At 42.1% G+C, this 26287-nt stretch overlaps 1 protein-coding gene across 5 annotated transcripts in view; it reads right to left on the bottom strand.

Annotated features, from left to right (window-relative positions):
* The window catches only part of raraa (retinoic acid receptor, alpha a), a 188316-nt gene that overhangs the window by 2960 nt on the left and 159069 nt on the right, over window positions 1-26287 (bottom strand). For all 5 annotated transcript variants that reach the window (XM_042507470.2, XM_042507472.2, XM_042507471.2 and 2 more), the window contains 6 exons: window positions 18439-18587; window positions 9539-9680; window positions 2169-2329; window positions 1883-2059; window positions 1546-1750; window positions 614-772 (listed from right to left, as the gene is read on the bottom strand). In XM_042507470.2, coding sequence (XP_042363404.1) covers window positions 614-772; window positions 1546-1750; window positions 1883-2059; window positions 2169-2329; window positions 9539-9680; window positions 18439-18587 — 993 coding nt within the window. The remainder of the gene's footprint in view (window positions 1-613; window positions 773-1545; window positions 1751-1882; window positions 2060-2168; window positions 2330-9538; window positions 9681-18438; window positions 18588-26287) is intronic.

The following is a 26287-nucleotide window of genomic DNA, read 5'->3' as shown; positions in this document are numbered from 1 at the left end:
AATCCTCCCCTCTTTTAAAGCATTAAATTTTTTTAGGTAATTTTCTTGTCACCTTTTACAAATTTCTTGCATTTTGTGTGACATTTCTTGCCAAGTTGATCATTGCCTTTTTTCCCCATCTTTAAAAAAAAAAATCAAACCAATTTGCACAGATTTCAAAGGGTCAAAAAGCTTGTGAAAGGCACCTGAATGCAGTACAATAAAACAGATGTTGATCCAGGTTTCAGGGTTGATATATAAAAATTGAGAAAAGTAAACAAAAGGTAAAGGTACACTATGCAGGATTTTACTAAAAAAAGGAAAAAATAAACAACATCCATCTGGACTCATATATAAGTAATCCCTCTCAATCACTGCTTGTGACCCAGTAACCGTGCGTGGCAGTACTTTCTCATTTTCTTTTGGTTTGCTGTGTTTGGGAAATTACTGAGTACAGGGTGCGAGTGCGGTTGGGACAGAAAAAATGCAACTACAGCAAATGAAATGCCAATCTGAGGTTATCTCTCACTTTCACTTTTGCTGGTGATCTGGTCCAGAACAGTAGCCAACAAATCCTGCATAGTAAACCTTTAACAACTCATGTGACCAACTCATCTTTTGACAAGTGACAAACCTTTAGCACTGATGCTTCTCAGATCGGTGATCTTCATCAGCATCTTGGGGAACATGTGAGGTTTGTGGGGCCTCCTCCTCCTTACGTAAATCTTCAACGCCTCCAGAAGGGGCTCTTGCAGGATATCCACCTTCTCTGCCTGTTCCAGGTCTTGACGATCTGCAGAGAAAACACACAAAGTACAGATACAACTGAGTAAACAGTCCACCACTGTAGTAATCATAGTTTTAGCCACTAGGTGGTGCTCTATGAGCGAGCGCAGCAGAGCCACCCTGCACATCACACATTTCATCCACACACAGGGGTGACACTCAGTCCAGGTCTCAGCTTTGATAAACTCTATATAAACTAGCCAGTTGCCTGATGGAGAGGGGCTATTGCTTACGTACAGGGAATTGTTTTCTACATATAATTTTCCAGGTACCCCTAAAGAATTTTGTAAATGACACATATTGGAAGAATACCTGATTGTGAATAAGGTTAAATAAGTGTCCTTCAGAATTTGTTCAGTATTACCCTGCCAATCACTGCATACAGAAATATTTAAAAAGACATAAGCAAGAACTACTGTTATTATAGTACACTCTGAAGCTGTTTTACACCTTTTTTGGCATTGTTCTCAAACCAAGAAATTTGTGATGGACCAGTGCAGATTCATCATGGACCATATTTTTAAAGACTTAGTAGTTAGTACTTTGGGAAAGTGTGGTCTTTGGCTTTCTCAATTACCAAAGAAAAGCAGACAATACATTTTTAAAATAATTCATTTTGGTAATGACTTTAGCAAAGTGCTTCATATGTGAATATAAGTTTTGCTGTATGTCTTATAATGTTTTTATTTATAAAAAAAAAAGGATTTTTTTAAAAAAATGCAAACAGTCTGTCAACTGGCAAAGAGAATGTTCAATACGTTTTGAGGAGACTTGTCATACCTCCACACAGCAAACAGATGGCGCTGAGCAGCCCCGTCTCTGCATCATCCATCTCCAGAGGGAGGAGCTGGTTGGCAAAGGCAAAAACCAGGTCGGTGAGGGGACCGAAGCCAGCGTTGTGCATCTGGGTTCGGTTTAGCGTGAGTCCATCTGAGAAAGTCATGGTGTCTTGCTCTGGCGTGTAGCGTGTACAGATCCGCAGTATCTGGGAACAGCAGAGACACAACGGGTTGTTGAGTGTTTAATTAGAAATTTGAACCACTCCTCTAAATTTACTTCTTTTAAAAAGTCTGTTGGGTGAAATTTTGTGGATAAAAAATTGCTGGGCTGTTCCTACCAGGATGTCCAGACAGGCAGCTTTGAGCAGAGTGATCTGGTCGGCGATGGTGAGCGTTGTGAAGCCGGGCAGCTGCTTAGCAAACTCCACCGTCTTTATGATGCACTTGGTGGAGAGTTCACTGAACTTGTCCCACAGGTCTACATCCAAGGATACACGTCGTTCTGAGCTGTTAGTCTGCAAGGAGGGGAAGAAAGTTTGAGATATTAGTTAAAAAACAAGAAAACAAGTCCAGATGACAACAAATCAGCAAAGGTGAACAAAGTGCCGGTGTCATGCTACTGACCGTAGTGTATTTGCCCAGCTGGCAGAGAGAGGGGAAAGTTTCCTGGTGCGCCTTGCGAACCCTGTCGATCATCCGCTCTGTGTCGGGACTCAGCACGTAGCTCTCTGTGCACTCCTGCTTCTTCTCATCCTTTTTCTTCTTATTCCGATCGTTCCTCACGGCTGCGGGGGGGAAGGAAATGGGAGAGGTGATGAATACAAGTGATAGTAACTTGTGGCTTTAGTGACAAACTTTCACTGCGGTGAAAACAGAATTAAATCTGTACAGATTGCTTTGTTTTAATACATGCTAACAACCACAAAGCCCATAACAGGGTTCATACAATTTTTTAACAATACATTTCCATGAGTTTTCCATGACTTTAAGGCATATTTTCAAGACCATACATTCTCTGAAATGACCATCGATACATCTTACTGGTTCTTTTCTCATTACTATATAATAGCTTTTTAGAAAATATATTATTTAGAACAGGATTAGAACTTAATATTTAAATATAACTTAGGGACTCAAAAAGTGTAAGAAATTAAATGCAAATGTGCTTCCTGGACTCAAAGTCAGTCTGTCCAAGGTGCTCTTTGGGTGAGGATACCCTGAGACTTGAAACAGGGTGGATGAACATTATAAAAACACCTTTTGTTCCTTAAGATCTGTTTAACTCCCTGATGAAGTCTTGATGCCGAAACACGTCAGAGTGTGTTTTTCAGGTCCAACAATTAACAGCATTTTAACATTTTAAAGTGAGTGATTTTCCAATAACTTAGGGACTGTTTAATATTCATAGGGAGTAGAAAAGGGAAAGCATGTCAAGTTTTTTTTAAGCACTGGGGAGGGACTTGTTTTTTATTTTGGCTTTGGGGGAGGGGCATACAACTTTAAATTGTTGCATTTTGTATTATTTACTCCTGATTTTCAAGAAAATATAAAGGCATGCTTTCTTTGAAATATTGCTTCTTTTTTTTCTAAAAAAAAATGGTTTGGCAAATTTTACAGGAATCATTTTGGCTTTTTTTTTCTTTAACAATTGCCAAAATTACGCCATTTATCACAACCAGAAACTCTAAACTAGAAATTATCTTTTGATATTAACATTTCTGATGGTTTTTGAACACATTGTGTGTTATGACACAGGTTTCCATGACTTTTCCAAAATTTTCTGGGTATATTTCAGTTTTCAAAACTTTACCAGACCTTGATATTGCTATTTGCAAATTCCATGACTTTTCCAGGTTTTTCATGGCCTATACGAACTGTGCCATAATTCCCACATAAGCACTACCACAAGGTAAACTGAGACTGAGATCGCAGTCATCAGCAGGAGAGGATGCTCTGTCTGCAGCAAACAGCAGCAGCAGCCGCAGCATCACTTTTCTCGTCCTGTGCTATGAGATAAATGTTGTGAGACGTCTCCATCGATGAAGGGCTATGGTAATTGAGGGAGGAGGGGAAAAAAAACCTTGAAATACTCCAATGCGGTTTCCCTCTGGGCGATCTGGCTGAGAATAGTGTGCTCACCCCAAATGACAAAAAACACTAGGCGGGGTGTTTAGCATTGGAATCCCATTATAGGCTCCATCCATTTCTCCTAGCCCATCCAGACTGGGGTGCACTTTAGCTATGACTGGGTTGTGTATGTGTGTGTTGAGGGTGGGGGTGGGATGTGTGAGACGGGGTGCTAGTTGATAAATAGTGGTGGGGGATGGAGCTATCCATAAGGCTGACAAATTGCCACAGCTTTCATTAGGGGTCCTGGCTAATCTAATAACATAATATGACAAATATCCTGCCTCTAATGGTTTTAAAAGGGCTCGGCTGCTGAGCCAATACCGGAAAAAAAAACCTTGCAGCTCTCTCTCTCTCACGTGTCTCTCTCTCTCTCTCTTTCTGTTATACAACACACGCTCTCATCTCTTCATTCTCTCCAATGCACACCATCTCCCCTTTCCAAAATTGTATTGCTTGCACTTTAAATCATCCCACTTTCCTAAACTCATCTCTATCAGTTCTCTCATCTTTTTCCTCCTCTCCAGGTACCTGGATCTCCCCTTGCCGCTGACCTGAGATCGGATTTTCCTTGTCTTAATCCTAACCTTGACCATTAGGGGTGAGAGCGCTCAGGCTGATGGGAGATCAGTGTCTGTGACAGAGGGGCATGGCCCGGGGCCAGGGAGGGATGCACTACTCGGCGCTGCTGCTCATCCATCAGCCTGCAGACAGGCCTCCCTGCCTGAGAGAACATGAAGGGAAGGAGGAAGGAGGGGGCTGGAAGTCTGATGCTGCACTATGTTATTGCTAAGCACTGCTCGCCACAACAAGAAACGAAGAAGACCCTGCTGTGCAGATAGAGCACGGTAATGCATTACTTGCTAGCGTTTTATTGGTACTTGTGGTGGGGTGGTGTAGTCACCAAAACACATATTCAGCAGTAAACAATGCCGCAAAGTACTACTTGAATCACCGTATTATACTGTATGTTATCATGGGCGAATCATGAGACAATGGGCCCCTGGCTCAGACATGCAAAAGGCCCCACCACCTCTCCTACATAGGACAAAGACACACAGACTTTGTGCTGGCTTTGCCCCGTTTTTGTTTCTGCACGTCTCTTTGTGTTAATTTTCTATGTTCTTTGTGGATGTTTTGTGTTTCTTTGTAAATGTTTTCTGTTTTGCATGTCTTTGTTGTTTTGAGTCTCTTTAAAGGTCAATTTATCTCTGTCATTTCTTAGTGTCCTTTTTGGTCATTTTGTGTCTTTTTGTTTGTCATTTCATTCGTCCTCTGAGGTATATTTGTGCCTTTTGGTAATTTTGTATCATTTTGAGGTACATTTGTGTCTCTTTTAAGGTCAATTTGTGCCTCTTTCAGGTTTATTTGTATCTTTTTGTATATTTTTATTTTGTGTATCTCTGTAGTTATTTTGTGTCTCCTTTGTATCTGCTTGGGGTCAATTTGAATCTCCTTCTGGCTGATACATGTTAATTTCAGTGGCATTTTGCAGAAAAGGCCAGGGGCCCCCTAACACTTCGGGCCCCAAAGCCTGTGCCTGGTAGCCTCATTTAGTAATCCATCCATGTATGTCATGATGGGAATTTTATAATAACCATGTCAATGAAAACAAGCAAAAAATAAATAAAAAACTTCCAAATTCCATTTACTTAAATAAGCTAATTATGTCTTAGTGAAGGAACATCCTCTTAAGCAGCCCTCAGCTTTTGAGGCCAGTCGCATATAACAGTAGTAATCTGCTGAACGTATTTGGGCCAGGCCTGCTTGTGGCGCTGATTGGGAATCGGTGTCCTGTCTGCCATGAGGGGAGGGGTGGAGGGCCGCAGCACAGTCGATGTCCAATTAATTCACAAATAAAAGTGGGGCATCCCTAGCGCCCAGACATTACCCGCGCTGACAAATTGGCAGCACAATCATAAGCCGCACAACACAATTTAATGAAGTCATTAAAGAACTATTAGGCACGACTGGCGATCTGTCATGGCGAATTGCCACATGCAATAACTTGGGGGGGGGGGACTGGAGAGTGGGAGTGAAAATGAAAGAAATACTGCCTTGCTTTTATTATTGTGTGTGTGTGTGTGTGTGTGTGTGCATCGACTCAAATGTGCATTTGATGTTTGTATGCGTGCTAACTTCAAGCAATGTATCTTTCAAAATGCATTATGAGAATATGAATGCTAATGGGGAGCTTGCATCCTGGATTGTTTGCGGTTACGTGTTCATTGCATAAAAATGATTTACACGAGCTGCCGTGTAACGTGAACAGAATACTGTGACAGCGTGCACACACACACACAGCCATCACTCAATCATCTGTTCGCGGAGTGGATTTCAGCTGCAGTGTGCAGTTAATAGACAATTTCTGTTAGTGCCTCGGTGTGTATGTGTGTGTGTGTGTTTGCGTATGTGTGTGTGTGTTTGTGTCTGTATACAAGACAGAGAGAGGTGGGCAGACAGGGATAATTCGTGTGAGGAAAATTAAAGCGCTGGCAGCTCGTCCATCACACAGATTAAATTCAATGGAAAGATAAAAATGTCAATGTTCCCCCTGCTCCTGCTGCTCGCAGCGCAGAGCCACCGTCGACAGTGATGAAACTTTCTCCCTCTCCCTGTCCTCCAGCCTCTCTCATCCCTCCTCCCCCCTTTTCTGTTCTCTCAAGTCTAGATTTTCATTCTCACTCACACTGAGTTCAATACTCTTTCCTCTCACAGCCTTCATCTTTCTCCTCTATCCTGCCTTCCTTGGCTGATGTTATCCTCCACTTGCGCTGTTCTCCATCATTCTCCGCTTCATCTTATTTTACTTTTATTACTTTTTCTATCGCTGAATAACACCTTCCTCGAGGAACATGTGGGCGATAGCTTTTTTTTGGGGGGGGGTGATAAAGGGAAGCAGGAACTGAGGTATGGTGGCTGGTGTGAACTCAGAGACATAAATTCAGTTTCAAGGATTGTGCAACTCAACCATATGATCATCCCCGATGCACAATGTCAGCAGTGCGAATGAAGTTACTTTAGCTGAAATGTGTTTTAAATAAGGCATCATAGAAATACTGCTTGAGAATCTGGTCATTCCTGACCTTTAAGGCATGTAAGGCTTTAACACAAAGCACAGTAAACTGTCTACCTTTTATTAAAATTTACGGATTTCTACAAGCAGTCCGTACATTGAGCAAAGAGTGACTTTTACCAAATTCAGATATTTTAATTTGAATATTTTTAGAGTTGAAACTGCAACCCCTGTTGCCCTAAAAATGGGGCATTGTGTAAAATGTAAACAGAAACAACAGTGATTTGTCAATCATTTTTGAGGAGAAAATCAGTATTCTTTTTTTCCATGAGACATTTTTCTAATACAGTTATTCACATGAAATTTAAACCAGGCATTGGTACCAACTATGATAAAGAAATCCTAACATTTCATTTGTCTCCATATTGGAATGACACAGGAAAAAAATGAACATGTGGACTAAATTGTATTGTTTAGAGTGCCAGCTTCAAGACGCTTCCTGTATGGAGAACTTATTGTTCAGGTTGGACTTTGGCCCATTCTTCCACACAGACAGTCTTTAAATCATCAAGATTTTGCGGGGGTCCACTTGTGAATTTTAAGTAAGATATTTCATTTTCAAAACTTTTTTCATAACACTTACTGATAGTTCTGAGGGACATGACCCTAAAATACTAATACCATGAAATTAAAGGGTATTTTTTCTACAACCGTATTCTTGACAATATAACAAAATACTGAAAAATATTTTACTATTAATTAAACAAAAACAACAACTGCATCAATGTTATAGTTTTATGCAGCAGATATAGTGTGACTCATGTTGAGAGCCACTGCTCTGGGCTAAGGGCAATGTGTTTTTTAACTGAGCCAGTACTTTTGTCATGTTTTAGCTATCTGAATATGATTGTTAACTGCATTTTCTTTCAAGATCTATTGTAAGTTAACCTTCATTTTGTGCATAAGTCTCGGTCTTTTTCGACCACACACTGTCAGGTTGATGATAATGTGGCACCAGGCTTACAGGCGTTTCCCTTGTAACCCTCCGCTTGTTCCTAACACCCCCCTCCCTCCCTCTGACGCCGTCTTGCTTGGCATTGCCACCTGGCAGCAGGCCTGGCACTGTCATCTGGAGCTGTCTGCCGACAGACACAAGGTCACCCGGACGTCCCCTGGCGCCAGCAGGGGGTCCACCTTCTGTGTGTGTGACAGGGAGTGTATGGTGTGTTTAAGCGGAGCTGTCTGAGTGCATTTCTGTTTAAGCCTTTTTATTCATATCAGTTTGTGTTTGTCACTTTGCATAATTTCAGTGTGTGCATGCAATTATGCACAAGCATGCATTTTTTTGTGAGCGTGTTCTTGTGTCTGTGTGTGTGTGTGTGTGTGTGTGTGTGTGTGTGTGTGTGTGTGTGTAAGAGGCAGAGAGACTCCCTGCTGGCCCCAGATGGCCAGCCTCTCCTTCCTCACCAGCCCAGACCAGTTTCACTAGCCAAAGTCACCGTTGAGGACACAAGACAAGCAACGGGCACGCTCTGCACAAAGTGGCCACAATAAGAAAAGGGTGTTTCTGTTAAACTATGAGCAGATGAGCAAAAGACGCTCAAAACCTATGATAAGAAAATTTAAAGCCTACATTCCATTCCAAAAAACACTATTAGCTTGTTCACTACTACTTTTTCGCCACTAGATGGCTCTCCAACTCCAGTCTATCTGCCTGTTGTGTGCGCTGTGTGTGTGTGTGTATGTGTGTAAAAGAGCCGGCTGCTGTGATCCTTCTAACCATGATTAATGGCCCCATTCAAAGGTAAGGAGCTCAGAGGATAACTTCTTTTACTGTAAGCCACAGTGCTGTGGCATGGGGAGTGCTCCCTGCACTCGCTGTAGCAGAAAGATGAGGTAAATAGCGCTGTGGAAGACAGGAGGCAGAGAGGGATGGAGCAAAGGGAAGCTGTCTGCATGTGAGTCTAAAAAGGCCCGTGAGAGGAAGAGAGGTGCCACACTTTCTGTCTGCTTATTATTAATCTATTACTAAGCATTTATCAGTATTCATGAGGACAAATGTGTCCCATACACACATTCTGGTGATGTGTAAAATGATAGCGAGTGTGTGTGTAACAGTGTGTCATGTGATCGGGCTCTGCTGGCCTCTGAGTTCTCTGTGGTCACACCTCTTCCAATTACTTTATCAAGTCTGACTGCCTGCGCGTATGTGTGTGTGAGTGTGTGTGTGTGTGTGTGTGTTCACACAGCCCCTGGGGTGCAATGATGGGAGCAGACGCCTGCTCTTTCACTCTCGGCAGGTGAGAACATATTCATCACAGAGGCCTGCCAAGCCTGGCGACACCCTGACTGTTATTGCCAGTCTGCATCACTGCTGCCCTTTGTCTCGTTTTTTACAGCGGATATTCTCTTCAAAGTAAAACCTCCCAACTAAAAAAAATAAAAAATAAATCATTTTAAGCATCAGTGGGTGAGGAATTAATAGTAACAGCTTTGATTTTCCTTTAAACTTGTTTAGATGAGCACCAGAATTTTCTCATAAAAATGACAAATACTGACAGTGTGTGTCTCCACCCAACAAAGTTGTAAATAAATAATAAATCAAGCAACATTCACACTTGAACTGCCGCCAAAGCTGATATGTGTGTGCATCAATAATGAACGCTTATGCAATGTTTCAGTGGAACAAATGTCAACAAATGCTGCGGCTTAGGACTTCCTGCAGTGGTAACAATCATGCTAACCCCTCTGGGATTAAAACAACTGTGATGAGATCAGTGCTTGGCCCCCGGAGAGCCTTGTGGGAGGAGCAGGGAGGTCTGGGTAACGTAGTTTTTTAAAAAATACTTACACTCCTTAGACATCCCGACTTCCAGGCACTTCTGCAGCCGACAGTACTGGCAGCGGTTGCGGGTGACTTTGTTGATGATGCAGTTCTTCTCCCGGTGACAGGTGTACACCATGTTCTTTTGGATGCTTCTCCGAAAGAAGCCCTGTGTGACAGAGAGATGGAGAGGTGAGGAGACAAGGAGAGAGGAAAGGCGCTTGGCGGAGGGATGGGTGGCAAGAGAAGTGCGAGGGAAATAGGACTATCATAGCAAATGCAAATAACTGAATGACTTTGTAAACATTCTGGTGTTGTTTGCTGCTGCGTGTCCGCCCAGAGTAAGGTGATATTACCACTTTTATTATGTGCTTTGGTTGCAAACTGTCGCCTCATATGTTGACAACGTTCATGATCCACCTTTCCATCCAGTTCTTACTTGTAAGGTTAACCCTTTGAAACCTGAGCAAATTGGTTTATTTCTTTCAAAAACATGGAGAGAAGCCAATGAGCTACTTAACAAGACATGGCCAAAAAACTTACCAGAAATTAATTATAAGGCACAAGAAAATTACTTGAAAATGAGCAAAACAAGAAAAAAAATCCCCCAAAATTGGAAAAATATATTCATTTTTTTTCTGTGGCATATTTTTTAAATATATTATTATATTAATTATATAGAGAGATTTGTGGACATTTTACCCCAGTTTTTTTTTTTATAATTTTCACATAAATAACTCATTTTTAGTTCATTTTCTGTCACCTTTTACTAATTTCTTACAATTTGTAGGATATTTCTTGCCAATTGCTCATGGCCTTTCCACCTGTGTTTTCGAAAGAAATCAAACCAATTTGCTCAGGTTTCAAAGGGTTAAATGGCTTGTAAAAAGCATCTGAACACAGCACAAGAACATTGATGCCCATCCAAGATTCTAAGGGTTAAAAGAGTTCAATTTAAAAGATGCCAGCAGATTGGTTATGTGCGGCTGCAGTTTAAGGGCAATAAACTACCAAACACTTAAATCCTTAAAGGGCTTATTCCGCAACATAATCTGGACAGAGACTAATAGTTGGTGAAGTGTCACCATTTCTTGAGGTTGCCCATCGGCTCAGTGAGGGCCACCGCAACACTAAAACTCCTTTGAAGGTTGGGGCAAAAGGCACAGGGTTACTGGGTGCCACATAACCGTGGCCTAGTTTACACAGCCTGAAATAAGCAATTCTAGATCCAGGCCAAGCACGTATTATTAGAGAGAGACAGGGAGAGAACATAGGCTGAACATAGTGTTGTGTAAGATAAAAAAAAAAGGAATCCCTCTTTTTCTGTGTTTTCAATCCAACTAGATCAAAGAAAATACATTTAAAAATTTAGTCCATGAAGTAGAGGACAAATTATAATGAGCTCATCTTTGGTCACTGAGCTGGAACGAGAGATCTTCGGGGAGGCTAACTATGTTTTGATTGCACAACAGCAAGACACAGAAACAGAGGAAATGATCGCTGCCTGATAGATAACATGAAAAGCCATGCATTACAGCATATATTCTCCTTTATACCACGCAAAACCAACAGAATCAACCTCTGCAGCCTTTACAATCCCTCATGTGTCAAAATAATAAAAAGAGGTTAATGCAAATCAGCCATTGAGTACTCCGCAAGCATGGCTCGGGACATATGTAATACAGGTCAATGTTGATATTGATGTGACACAGTGGGACATGGAAGAGTGGGTGGGGCTAGCTGGGGAGAGGAGGAGGCAGGATGGAGTGTGGTGTGGTGGGGTGGCTGCCAGGGAGCCCCATCCCATGCCGAGGGATTAGCCCTGCTAGCCGACAGATGGCCGGTGGACCTAAGCCCGCAATTTGTCCCTCCCGGATCACTGGCCTCTTCTCACATCTCCTGTTCACCACCGCAGAGTGGAAGTGATTCTAATGAGGAGGAAATGTGTATAGTTTGTAATGTATCTGTTTAAAGAAGGTGATAGCTTTGATTATACATAAAGTGTTTCAGTCCACAGGTCTTTAAGTGAATCACACACCACGTGCATGAGTCACTTACACGTTTTTTTAGTGTCTGCGATTTATCTGTCTGTCTATCTATCTATCTATGAATCTTTTGATTTGCTGACCAAACGTGACATTGTTTAAAGGAAAAAAGTTTAATAAAGTAATGAAGATCACATTACTTTGTAGGCATATTTGTTTGTTTTCTTAGAATTTATTTCATTTATTTTTAATTTATGGAATTTTTAATTACTTTCAATATTATTTCTTTATAGTTATTTTATGTTATTATTTAGTATATATAAACACACACACATATATACATACATTTACATATACATTCATATATACATACATACATACATCAAACAAAGCGTAGAGAACGGAGCTTGTAGTTTGACGTTAATTCTCTCTGCTGATGCTGAGGGATAAATCTATGGTCTTTGTGTGCATCTGTGTATGCGTGTTACATGTCCCCTTTGATTTGACTGGGCCCTGACCCTGACCTCAGTGTCACATGGGATTGACCCACTCCCTCCTCGCACCACGAGGCTCAGGTGCCCTCTCGCGGCACCTCCTGATTGGCTGTTGCTACCGGCTCGTGGGCCAGTCGATTGTTCCTGCCCCCTTCCCCCTCCTCTCCTTCTTTTAGGAGTCATTGCTTCCTGCGGCCCTTAAGCCTCTTTTTGTATCACCGCTTAATCCACCCGGCGACAAGAGCCCTCAGCGGGCCTGTCAGCCACCCTGCAGCGTTCAGAGGAGATGAGAGCTGCGAGAGGAGGGAGAGGAAGGAATGAAAAAAGAGAGAACGGCAACAGCACATACATGATTGCATGTGTCATGTCAACTCATGGCCGTCTACCTGGCGTGCGCTACGAGCCTCGTGCATTTATGAGTGTGTCAGTGCCTTCTACTTTGCATATGTGTGAGGAAATGCTTTATTAAGAGGAAAACAGGGGGGAGTCTGGGGTTGGCGAGTTCACAGGGAAGCACAGGAATCCTCTCTTACGTGACTTTCACACTGTGCCCAGATTAAGAGTGCGTTCCCAGCCTCCCACTGCGCCCGTGCATGTGTGTGCATGTGTGTGCCCTGCCTCTATTACGAAGCAGCTACCGCTACAGCCCACACATTAGTAAAGACGGATGCTTGGTAAGAGGGCTGAAAAACACAGCAAATAGGGGACATTCTTGCTTGAAGTGGCGGTTGGGGATTTGGGGAAATATTGGTCGCTTGCTTGCCTCCCATTGCAGGGGATACCAGGAGGAGATATCGCCTGCTGCGCGCTGCTGTGCCTCCAAGACAAAAACATAAACATGAGGGGGTGGGCATGCATATTTAATGTTTAAGTGTTAATATCTGGAGGGGAAAAGAAGTGCAATGCCGGTGAGTTTGTGCGGGGGGTAGAACTTAAACAACAAACGAGCGAGCTGTCTCCAAGTAGCAGAGCTCAACATCCCCCTCCTGTTTCCTCTGTTCGCTGCAGCCCCCAGGAAATGCCTTTGTAGTTTGGCACGCTGCAGCAAAGCCGACGCTGCTAACCCTCGACTTACCCCGGTCTCAGATGAGACAACCATATACATTCACATGCCTGTAGTGTTGAATTATTGAGTATGCTATGCCAAGTCATCTCCTCTGAAGTCAGAGATATGGAGAAGGCATCCTGAATTTTTCAAATTAGCACTGCAGCGGTTGAGTGGGCAGACAGCCGGCTCATGGACAGAGGTAGTAGTGACTGAGGCTAGCTGGGGATATTTTTGTCGTTTCAGCCAACATTTCTAATGAGTATGATATCAAAAGTTGTTGGGTTCTTTGGTGGCGATGATAAATTAATCCTAGAATTAAGCTTTCATACCTTAGTTGCAGCGCTTTAGGGGGATACTTTGTATCAAAACAATGTGGGTAGTACGTTTCGATGAACTGTTACTTTTCTCCATCTCACCAGTGTCTAGATATCCCTCCTCCACCCTGCTGGGAGAAACTCCTGTAAATAATGTAATTTACATCATTTGGAGGTGTTTCACTGCTTCTTGGGGCTGTTGCTCAAACTACAAGCTGTACTTTTGGATTTTCGCAATGAGTATTGAGAGACTAACCTGCTCCTCTCTCTGTGCCTCAAACTCTGACCGAAATCCTATCAAACAGCAAAAGAAGGCAGTGCTGATCAAATATTAACAAAGACTAGTTGGCATTGTAGTAGTTGTAGGTTTTCTACCTCTTGAACAAAAGCACCCTTTTTCTCTGTTTTCTCTGATCATTTAACACAAATTTAAAAAGTATTTTATTTTAGTCTTTTTACTGCAGAGATGGCCTTGTTTTATACAAGGGCTTTCTTTATATCCGTGAAATACTTCTTTAAAGAAGCAGCGTGTAGGATTTAGTGACATCTAGCCGTGAGGATTGCAGATTGCTCCATTTTTAAGGAGGTGTATGTTTCGATGAAATAAACGTCATAATTCTCAGAGTCAAATGTTAGTATTTACTTGTACTTTTACTCTCAATACTTATACTTATGATATAATACTTAATATCATAAAATTAGTTTTGATGAAGCACAGTAAATATCAGACACTTTTAAAGTTTTACTCAAGTAATTTTCTAATAGGTGACTTTAACTTCTAACAGAGTAATTTTCTGGTTAGATATCTGTATCTAAAGCCAGTGTTTGGTTTGTCCACTCTGGGCTACTGTAGAAACATGGCGGTGCAACATCACGATCACTGTGGACGAGGACCCGCTCCCTATGTAGATGTAAACATCTCATTCTTGATCATTTCAGGGTGCAGAGAGCATGTCAACAACTGATGGTTAAACTTGTGAATGAAGTTGTCATTATTCAAGAATATGCATCGCACAAAAACTGCTGGGTGATGAATTAAAACATCAGCTAAATCCCAAATGCACAATAGCCTCTAAAAGCTAATTACAGTGTCAATTCTGACACAGTTTCTGAGCTGTCAGAGAAAACAACACTGAGATCACTAAGGAGAAACAACTCATTACTCAAGTTTACAGCTTGTCTATTGTCTGACCTCCTTCTATGTTTATCACACTGCTACAGAGTTTTTACCTGCCATTAGCAAGTGTCACACTGTTGTGTGTTTAACACGTTTTCAATGCCTCCTTTTCACTATTATACTGACAAGCTAAAACCTCATATAATGATGTGAAAAGACCAGTCTGCTATAATGCACGTGACCGCTTATCACTGCACAACCGCTGCCTCTGCTTGAGGCAACATGAGGTGTGTTTAACACAGACACTTACCGCAGAAGAGATTTCATACTTTTACATCGGTCTAACACAACCACACACACACACGCTCTCACCGAGGGCTGTGATCTAGCCTCGTTATTTCACTTATTACCCATTCAATCAGATGCTATTAGACAAAGGGGAGCACTGTTAAGCGAACACAATAAAAGCACTTTGGGGCTTGAAATGGCCGCAGAGATGCTGCAAACCTTTGTGAGATCAAAGTCTTTTTAACATATGTAAGCAACTGAAAATAAAAGTGCACAGTTAAAATTTCAAGCTTTCCCACGGTAACATCTTCTGCCTGTGCTGAATGTGTAGAAACACAAAATTGCTAAGTGTTTGGTAACACTGGTTTAGAAAGACAATTGTGAAACCCCCATTATGTAAGAAAAATCTGGTGCGTCACGCACATTATTCAGTGTTATCTTGACAAGGACACACATGCACCATCTTCCTTTTCTCTTTTTATCTCTCACACACACAAGCCTATTATTTCTCAATAAGCACTCACTTGTGATATTATATTTCCCCTAACCTGAATAAAAGAGTAACAGATTTTATATGATTAAGGTAAGTAAATAACCTAGGTTAATATGAAATTACTTGAGTCATAAGCAGTGATGGGAGAAGTATTCAGATCCTTTGCTTGAGCAAAAGATCTACTTAACTAACAACACTGAAAATATTTTTACAAGTAAAGTCCTGTATTGTACTTAAGTAATAGTAAGTATATTCAGGAAAAGTACTTAACAGTAACAGTGAGGAAAAACATTCATAACACAGAGAAAGAAAACAAAATCCCCCAAAACCTGAAAAGAATTTTTAAAAAAAGAAAAAAAAAAGCCTCAAAATAAAAAAGACCCACCCCAAAACCTCGAAATTATCTTAAAAAGAAGACAAAAAACATCCCCAAACCTCAGAATTATAAAAGAAAAAATACTTAAATTGTTATAAAAATAACTTTAATTTTTTAACTTTAATTAATTTTCTCTGAATCGAGTGATTAATCAACTAACCATATTTTGTTATATACCACCACTGGTCATAAGCGTGTTTATATCAGCGACGTAGGAATAATCTTGAATATCATGTCCAGCAACATCCAAAGAGACTGCTGGGCAACCAGCAATAAAAGCGACTATGTTAAAAAGAGGCTGCATATGCACCAACCTCAAAAACCCCACAAAAGATCTTAATCAACCACCGGCATATTTCATATCAAAAGAAATGAGGCCATTTTAAATAGATGAAAAGCCTGGCCTTTTAACATTGTTTGATTGCATGTTTTTCACTAAAAATAATGAGTGTTCTATTTGCGATGCAATAATTATGGTTGATTCTTCACAAAATGTACGGTAAAGAGATTCCAGTATGTTTTAGAGCCATTTCAAGAGGTTTAAGCATATTTTTCATGATCACTGGGATTATATCATAAATCACAATTATTTCGGTCAGGACAGTCACAACATGGAATTTTCATATTGTCTCATTCCTATTGACAAAAATCTACCAAAACCAAAAACATAATTTCCTAAATGTTGGAACTTTGAAAAATCAATTATTTCAAGCATCCAAAGGACCCATGAAACGGCACAGACGGCAGCAGTTTAGTCGCCCCTATAAAACAGCACAGGGGTCAGCCTTTATGTGCTTTGTTAACTTTTTATAAGTCGCGTTTGGGGAGCAGGTTGAGTTTCACAGAGCACTCTGAAGGTTTGTGTTAAAGGCTTATGTGTTTGTATAAATGAATCCTTGCTTCCTTGCGTCCCTTTGTGCATTCTTTACTCCCCCCCTCCGTGCTCTGCTGCGCTGACCGTCTTTCTTTTGGTGTCAATGAGTTCAGCCGTGGCCCCTGTACCCCGACCGCCTAATCTGCCGTCCCTTCAACCATCCCCACCTCTCCTTTTCTATCTGTTCATGCCTCCCAGAGCTCAGCCTGCTTTCTCACTATCTCTCTCCCTGCTGTCTCTCAAATATTTGTAGCATTTTGTCTGCATTTCTATATTCCCCAAGAGCTCCTGCCCTTCCTCACTGTTTCTTTTCTTTTTTCTTTATACTGCAACTGCCTCCTGCCTTCTTCAGTATGGCTTTTTTCTGCTCTTCCCCCTTTCTCACACACCACTCCACTCCCTGCACATATGGCAACACATACAGACCACAGTATTGGCTGCACAGTCAATAAGTCAAAGGGTCTAGCAGGCACCTGTCACTACAGCACCATGCTGCCGGCCTACATCAAACCACTCTCTGCTTCCTCTTGCTATACACAGAGTTGTTGCCATAAGAAAACCTTGCATGGAAGACTAACTCTTGTTTGGGTCAAGACTTTAAAAACTTTGGAAATCCTATTTGGTAAATTCATGCATGCACTGCCGAGCAAAGAAAACATGGTGGTTGTGAAATGTTGACACTGTGGATATATAACGTTTGCACCTGGCAGGAAGATTACATTAGATTCCACAGATCCCTCATCCTCGTCTCTCTCCTCCTCTGAGCTTACACAACTCTGGCTCTGCGCCTCGGGACAAGCCAGATAAAGAGGTGCGTGTGCCCTCACTAGCAGGAGAACATGTATGCATGCACGCAGCAACTATCAACTGATAACGGAGCAGATGGGGGCTATAAGGCCTCTTCAGAACCTGTATAACATGGCTGTATTGATAAGAGACGGCCGATGTGGACACGTCAGCAGAGCTGATATGAGAAGCCATGGCACTCAAAAAGAAAATAAAAACCTGCGCGGCTGAGTTTCACATACTGTACGTGATAAGATGCAGGCCTATTATATACGTTATCTTAGTTTACAATGTGTGCAGATATACAGGTTGCAGTTTTTAAGTGTTGAAAGCAGCAGCTGCTCATTGTCCAGGTCTTATTGACCATGTGGCAACTCAATAAAGCAGTCGATGTCAGTAAATATTGCGATTACATGGTAAATACTTCTTCAAACTGATTGAAATCTTTCTGATTAGAGATGTCAACTTAACTGTTTACAAGGACGTTAAATTAAGTGTATAAACATGCACCAAAGCATAAATTATTTGTTTTATTCTTTTTTGATTTGATTAAGTGGTTCCACCAGCTGTGAAGCATCTAATCTGCCTAATATATAACAGAAAAAGCTTTCTTTTCCAATCTTATTTAGAAAACTTTAGAAAACTACTTCATTCAATATATCAAGTATGAAATGCAAAGAACTGGTAACGTTTGTTTTAACAATTTTGGAGTAAGTAAAGTAAGTGTAATTCAGTTTTTTTTTCTGTAAAGATGAATTACAGATGTCCCTGAAACACGTCACATGCAGACTATCAATAGAACAACTTACAGATGTTCTTTAAATGTCTCATGTGCAAGCTGCTGGGAGTAATAGATGACTGTTATGTTCACTGACTCCACATTGCAGCCTATAACAACAACATAACATCAGGCTATTGTTTCCAAATCAAATATATATTTATTAATTAGAGCACTAAAATAAGAGCTTTTGCCGAATGAAAACCCAAACGGACACAAAAAAATCAAAACGACGTGCCTTATCACCTTCATCATCAAAGCTTAACATGTGAAGACCTGAGTGTATTTTTCCATCTACAAATCAGATGAAGGTCACAAGATTGACGAAACATCTTGCTTGCTTGGCAGATTCAAAGAAAGGCCGGGAGTCTCACCTTGCAGCCCTCACAGGCGCTGACACCATAGTGGTACCCTGAGGACTTGTCCTGGCACACAAAGCAGGGCTTGTAGACGCGGGGCGGCGGGGGAGGTGAGGGCGGGCTTGGCACTATCTCCTCTGAGCTGGTACTCTGGGTCTCTATCGCTGCGGAGAGGAAAAGAGCAACAAGGAAGGGGGTTAGCGAAACGCTATCAGATGGAGCGCTGACAAGACATGCAGCATTAATCGATATCAGTGGGATAAACACAAAATCTCATGTGTGCACTCACACAGATCTTAAACAACCCAGTCCAGACAGATACACTGCTGACAAACATCCAATACAAATCACCAGAAGGGGAACTTACTCACTTTCTAACAATGTGTTCTAAAGGAAAAAAAAAACTGCAAGTGCAAGGACAACTTCTTGATCAGACATTTTCAGATCCGCCACAGGAAAGACTCCGCAAAATATCTTCAAAGAACAAACACTTTCCACACACACACACACACACACACACACACACACACACACACACACACACACACACACACACACACACACACACACACACACACACACACACACACACACACACAGAGAGAGAGAGAGAGATCATCAAAGCAGCAATGAAACCAGCCTCTGCAGAGCATTCTTATTTTGTGCTGAAATTATGGCCTGTGTGTGTGTTACAGCGAGATGCTGCTTTGCCAGCTGGGTTCAAAGACAGGTTTTCTCCTGTGATACACGGCCTGGAGTTGTGCTTTTATTTATTTTTAAATTGTGCCGTCTTTTTAAGTATGAATGCTGGAAATATTAAAGGATAGAGCATACTGTACCAATTAAGAGCAACAAATACTGCAGAGAAGGCTCAGCATACTTCTCACAACATCTGACCAAACAAGACAGGTCTTTGTAATTTGTTGACTCCCTCAACCAAACAAATCATCATCCCCCCTTATTCAATATCACACCAGTTAACAGAAAGAGTACGAATACACTCTGTCTTCATCTAATAAGCTCTAATAAGACAATTCAAACAACATGTGAGCTTGAAGGCTCCCATATTTTGTGTGTTTGTACACACTAAACAAAGAGCAGTCCAGCATTGTGGGGAAGTAACCTGCTGTTGCCTTCATGTAATATGTATTGGACTTTGACCTCAATATCCTGTGTGTTACAAAACACAACTCTTTAATCAAACATAAAAACACACATTCGCAGCAGAGAGCTGCACCCTGCGGCTGGCTTAATAAAGTGTACAATGCTTGTTAGCAAATGATGCTTTGGTGAGCTTACTGTGTTCTACTTATAATATTGATGTTAATTTGATGCCAGAGTTTTGATATCCAAACAACCGTAATGCTGTTTTGTCCATTTAAGAAAAAAAAGGACCCACTTGGCATTAGTGGTGGTGGCTTTCACAAACACAGCCATTCATAATCTTTGATTAGCTACACTACAAAATGAAAAATAGACATCAGTAGTTCAAACCTTTTCCCTTTAGGCCTGAGTCTTCAAACAAGGGTCCGCAACCCATATGGGGTCTTTAGCGTTACCGCAGGGGGGCTCCCACGTTATTGTTTGGTTTCACTCAGTTTTTTTTTTCCAAAAATTCAAACTATATCTGAAAATACACATTAGCATGAATTCACTTTTTTTTTTTTTTTAATCAAAGATGATTCAGCCTACTTATTATTTAAAAAAAAAAATTTACAGTACACAGCATTTTAAGAAAGGCCAAGTGTTACCCATAAATCCCTGTGCAATCATGTGACTTTCTAACACTGTTTATACCTTCTACTTTAAAAATATATATATATATTAACTACTGTGTCTATACTACTATTGAGTCTATACATGAGATTTGTTTTGTAACACTATGAGCCTTGAGTTTTGAAAATAATACAATATGTTGAAAAAAAAATTCCACACCACCCCTTAAAATCAAGAAAGCCTTATGACCTCCCATGGAGCCATCCTCAGGTTAGAAACCAGCGGTCCTAATCCTCCTGCTTCAGTCCATATCCATACAGGTACACTGTGCACAAGTGTGAAGCTCCATAGCTCCACCCAGCATCATCAGCTCAACAGAAGAGGGATTGGGGAGGCTGACAAGCAGCTCAGGGGCCACCTGCAGCTCAGTGTGTAAATAAGCCATCTATATTTAACAGATTGGGCTGGTTCAGCAGGCCCTGTAGTACAGCTGGGAACACACTCCACATGACGCTGCCGCAGACAAACGCCACGCTCACACTGGATCCTGACACGACCCACACAACAGTAATCGCACTGCACACTGGGCAAGATAAAGCAAGGGTGAAGTTTTTCTCCCTGTCTCTCTTACACACACACACACACACACACACACACACACACACACACACACACACACTTTCCTATCCTTTTATAGAGTCTCTGTGCTGGTCTCAGCTTGCCAATCTTCACGCGCATGCAGCAGATGGTGCAGGGGAAGATTACATTGAGAACAACCAAAATAAACCAACCTGATGCCCAGATATGATTGAGGCTTCCTGTAAAAAAAAAATAACCAGAATCCAGCCTCTCCAAACCCTGGAGGTTATATCTGCCATCGGGAGGACACACCACATATCCAAGTGGGTTTCAAGTGACGGGTGACAGTTAAGCTAACGGCATTAAAGCTTACATAGCAACACCTAACAGTGACACCCAATCAGGCCCGACATATTAAGACATTTCATTTATGAAGCCCAGATGTCATGTGCCACTTTGACACCAGCAGCAACCTTTCAAGCTCCCTGGTGTAAATGGGTCACAATGGGTGAAGGGGTGAAACTAGGATCGCAGCCCAGAGTGAGACACGAAGGCATTTTATTTTGCTTATTAAACAGACATTCTTAGGAAATGTTACTGCATTATCAAGGGAAAAGGGAAGAAGAGGAGAGAGTATTTTAGATGATGGAGGGGGGAGATGAAGGGAGGAAAGCAGGGAGGCACAAAAAGGGCAAAGAAGAGAACTATGATGTGTTTTAGAGATAAGCAGAAGACAAAAATATAAAACAGATGAAGTGATAAAAAATGGTACACACACAGGGAGTGAAAGCGAGGCTGTATTACTTTATTTTCCTCCCTTGAGTTTTTTTGATTCATTTACAGTACACACACACGCACACACACGCACAGAGCTGTCAAGACTTAACTTAACAGCCAGGAAAAACTACAAATGGGAGTGTTTTTTGCAAAACAAAAGTGCAAACTATTCATTTCAGAGGAGATCACAGGAAAGGAGTGATACATTTGAGAGATTTTGTGGACATATGCTCATAAACAAAAATTATACTATTTTCCAGCAAGGAGACTTATGCGTATAGCAGTAAGAATACACACGTTCTTTTGCTGTGGTTGGGGAGGAGAAATGGGTGGTAATTTTGTGCAAAGGAAATGAAGGATTCAGTTACAAAAGTTGCTTTTCCACTCAACCCTTTGGGTATAGCACCCTTAGAACCAGTGCATAACCCCTCCGGACAAGTATCTAAACACTAGATCTATTTAGCCTTGCCACCGCAGAGAGTACTCTTGAAAATAGGTGGGGTTGTGCTCAGTAATAGCTATGCAGAAGAACTTCTGCACCTCGCTTAACGTCCAAGGAGGGGGGTTTAGACGCCGACGTTTTCAGAACAAAAAAGAAAAGGTTACAATCTTCACTGTAATTAGGGTTGGAAATTAGCACCAGCCAAATGCTGGTAAAATGTGCAAGTGCCTGCTATATTTGCTTCACTCACAAGCCAAAAAAAACAATGGTAATCTATTGAGTGGCTGGTAGATTTTCAAGTCCACCAGCCACAGTGGCAGGAGGACAAAAAAAAGTTCATTTCCAACCCCAAAAAGAGCGAGTTTGTGCAATGAGACCTTGTGGAGCAAGAGTTACAATTCTCTCTTAGCCAAACAACACACTGCGGTGTCTCTAGCTCCATGTTTCAGTATCAGATCACTGTGCTAGGTACTTTGACAGACAAAAAACAGCACAAAACTGAAACTGGTATCATGCACAACTTTTCACAATGGAAATGCAAAAATAACTGTTCTACTGTGTAATGAACTGAACTGGACCGGACTGTTTGGTGGATACGAGGCTAAAGTGAGCAAGGACAGGGTGAGAGTGATAGGGACAGGGAGAGAGTCTGTCCTTTGCTTCTCATTGACATCATGCCACTGGGCCATGCAGTCGCACCACACTCATGTCAAACAAATTAAACTTAAATAGAGCAGCCATTACATAACATGGCATATTTTCTCATTAGCAAAAAACCATTCACAGTTTTCTGCCTCTCTTGATGTGGACTGATTACAGCCCTGCATTATTAGTGTGACCGCAGAACTATTCATCCACGTTAAAGCTGGCCTTCAGTAGATGGCGCATAGACAAACAGATGTGGCAACCACACACATATGCATAAACATGAAAATTGCATCCATGCCTACGTTTACAGGGCTAAGGGCTTTCCTAGAGCCATTTAAAGAGCCTCATTGGTCAGACACACACACATAAACACACACACACAGAATGCAGTCTTAATGAGAGCACCCATGGAAATCTGGGACACAAGGACAAGAGTCTGTGAGGGGGCTGGCGACTGTAATTAAATACAATGGCTGGCTTCTGGAGCCTTGTCAAGTTGAGGCATGGAGCAAAACAATGGCAGGCCTGTGGACGGAGAGGCAGAGAGGCTCAGCGGAGAGGACAGAGCTACTTAGCCCTTCAGCAGCCCTCACCCAGGCATTATTCAACACCAGCCCGCATCCAAGCTCTGATCAACACCAAACTATCATACAAGCCTCCCTATTGTGCGAGCCACGAAATCATACGCACAAACACTGGAAGAACTGACTCACGCTCGCCTGGAGAGCTTCCTTCGATATCCTTGCAACATATTAACACTGGGAATGTGTGTGTCTGGCAAGGTTTCCGGGGCCGGAGCCCCTCCAGAGCTTGCAAAGTCACCACGGTAACTAATACTTCAGCTACAATATCATTCCTGTAGCCAAGAGAGGGAAACATGAATAGACAATAACTCACTGCTTTGTTTACGGATACAGGCAACCCTGAAAATAATGTTTAAATGAAAAACAGCACTGATAAGGAATCTATTGTACGCTGCTGAGGAGGTGAAACACACACCAGACTCAGCTGTATGGTCACAGCAATTGTTGATAACCAGACACAAGACTGGATTCAAGACTACAGGCCGTCATGTTGTCAGACCAGTCCAGGAAGCGGGAAGAAACAGCACAGGCCGTCAGGTGTAACCAGTGGAAATAAGCCTGACACTGCATGGTGAAGTCCACTTAAAAAGAGGTTGTGTCTGTCTAATATCTGACCACTTGTTCTAGCTGAAAACTAATTCTGGCCTATCTAAAGGCCGACTGTGTAGGATTTATTAGCATCTAGCAGTGAGGGTTCAGATTGCAATCAACTGAAACCTCTCCCGTATGCCAAGTGTGTACTATGGTGGCCGATACGAAAAATGCAAACGCCCAAATTGGTTTGTCCGTTCTGGGCTACTGTAGAAACAAAATGGCAGACTGGTAGAAGAGTACCCGCTTTATATGTAGATATTAACATTGTAAGGTCTAAAAAAACACAATGATTCTTAGTTTCTGGTGAACATACAGTAAAGAAAACATGCTTATATCATATTCTATAACTAAATTTATCTCCCTGTATCCTACACAAATCGATTAAATATTATTACATTTCTAAATGTGACTTTTATTGTTAATAATTGGTGTAAACAACATGAGAGCTGGTCATGAATTAACAGCATGCTTATCTCGTAAAACCACTCTGAATGACCAATATGATGAAGCCCCTAGATATGATTTACTTGGATCTCTCCTTTGATATTCACATTCACAGACGAGTATCATAAACACTCGGTGTGAGCGCATGTAAGTGAGCGTGTGTGCGCAGCGTCCAGATATTTTAATAGCTTAATGCAGCGCGCTGTTCTCAAACTCTGAGCCAAAGCACCGGTGATTTAATTAAGTTCAAGTGTGAGTGGTCTGTAATGCCGCTCTTCAGATTCACTTTGCATACATCATGAGCCACAAGTGCACTTAGAGCGAAGCCGCACCCTCGCAGCCACATCCTCCATAAGCAATTACAGCATGCCTGGACTTAAATGGACAAATATGCACGAGACTGAAATGAAATCTATTCTGATGATGAACTAGTCTGAGCTGTAATAGTGACATAAGATAGCCTGGCTAACATCAGCACTTCAAAGGCATCAAGACCACAGACCAAGAGACACACACTCTCACACACACATATACACACACACTCACACAAGCCCACCGGCTATTATCAAGCCTCCAGACTCTGCTGTCTCGGCCCAGTGCTGCAGAGCAGTTCTTGAGGTTCAGCTCTGGGTTAGTCCTCTGAGATTTGATTACCTTCATCCCCACTGGTTACTGGGCCCAGCTGTGAAGCATATTAATGAGATTTCACCATCATTAGGGGGAAGCTAACTACATTAGCAGGCTGGCTGGTTGGCTGGATTGTGGCAAAGAGAAGCGGAGAGAATGAAGGCAGAGGAGATGGAGGAGAAGAGCTTTGACAGGGTCTTCCACTTTGTTGAATCCCACTCTGTCACGGAGCATTGTGTTCCCCTTAATTTTATTCGGTTATTTGGACACACACATGCACACAACACATGTTTGCCATGTGTAAGATACATGGAAGTACATATAGAGGTTCATTTGTCTTTCCATGCAGTGAGTGTGCAGGAGAGGAGACACCGCACAGACCACCATGCCACAGGCTGCTGCATTAAGGCTCACTTTGAAGTCTGCTTAAAATAATGAAGTGGGATGGCCCGATGGAACAGCCTCAGGGATAGAGACCGCCTTGCAAAACTCCAAGAGTTGTAGGCCAATGTATCATGCATGTCCATAAAAACGCCTGGCAGCAACTTTAGAGCTTTTATGTGCAGTCAAACAGAGCAACAAGTGAGCAGAGAAGGGCATCGCTCATGCACAGAGCTTGACTTTAGCTAAATATTCAGACGTTATTTTTGGTTTCCAAGTCAGGAATGTGGGGAAGCAGCAGGGAAAGCGATACACGCTCACACACACACACACATATGCAGGAATGCTTTGTCAGCACTCTTCCATTAATGAAAGGGGAAATGGGACTATTTCCTTGCTTACAGGGAAATCCTGCCATTCTCTTTACAAAGCGTCATAACAGCTCTCGGCTGGAAATGGATGAGGATCTGTTCGCTGCCTTCACACTGATTACTGACAGCGATGCCACGCACGCCATCTGAATATGAGCCGGGGCGAGGGTGTGCGTGCGCCATCGCGCACTAGCAGGCACGCACAGACTGACAGCTGTAAGGAGAGCGACGGTGGGGTGTGTTTGTGTTTAAACACAGAGTGTGAACAGTTATTGGAGGGGAGAGGGGGAGGAACCTGGCGGCAGGGCAGACAGGCATAAGTGAAAACACACACATGGAGGAAGGAGAGCCAGTAGAGGTTAACATGGGGCAGGAGAGTAGACAGCGAGCCTCATGCCTCCCGTATTCGCTGTAACTGAATCCAGCTCTTCCACCCCCCGTCTCCCGCCACTTTCCACCTTCATCTTTTCCTTACTCCTACCTGGCCCACATACTGAGTCTGACATTCTCCCCTTCCCAGTGCTCTCTTCAAGTCACAGAAAGCTCTCAATGACATCTTGAATCTTTCCGACCATCCACGCCAGAGGGATTTGTCATATATACTTTTAAAGCATCATTACAACTACAGCCAAAGACCTTAACACTTGTATCCAACATGAGAATGCCAATATATAGCCTCTTTCACACATAGTTCCTGGTTA

Source organism: Plectropomus leopardus, chromosome 19 (genome assembly GCF_026936395.1).
Source record: "Plectropomus leopardus strain MGB_pleo_1.0 chromosome 19, ASM2693639v1, whole genome shotgun sequence".
Lineage (NCBI taxonomy): Eukaryota > Metazoa > Chordata > Actinopteri > Perciformes > Serranidae > Plectropomus > Plectropomus leopardus.
Note: the sequence above shows the minus strand (reverse complement) of the source record. Positions and strands in the feature narration are given on the sequence as shown.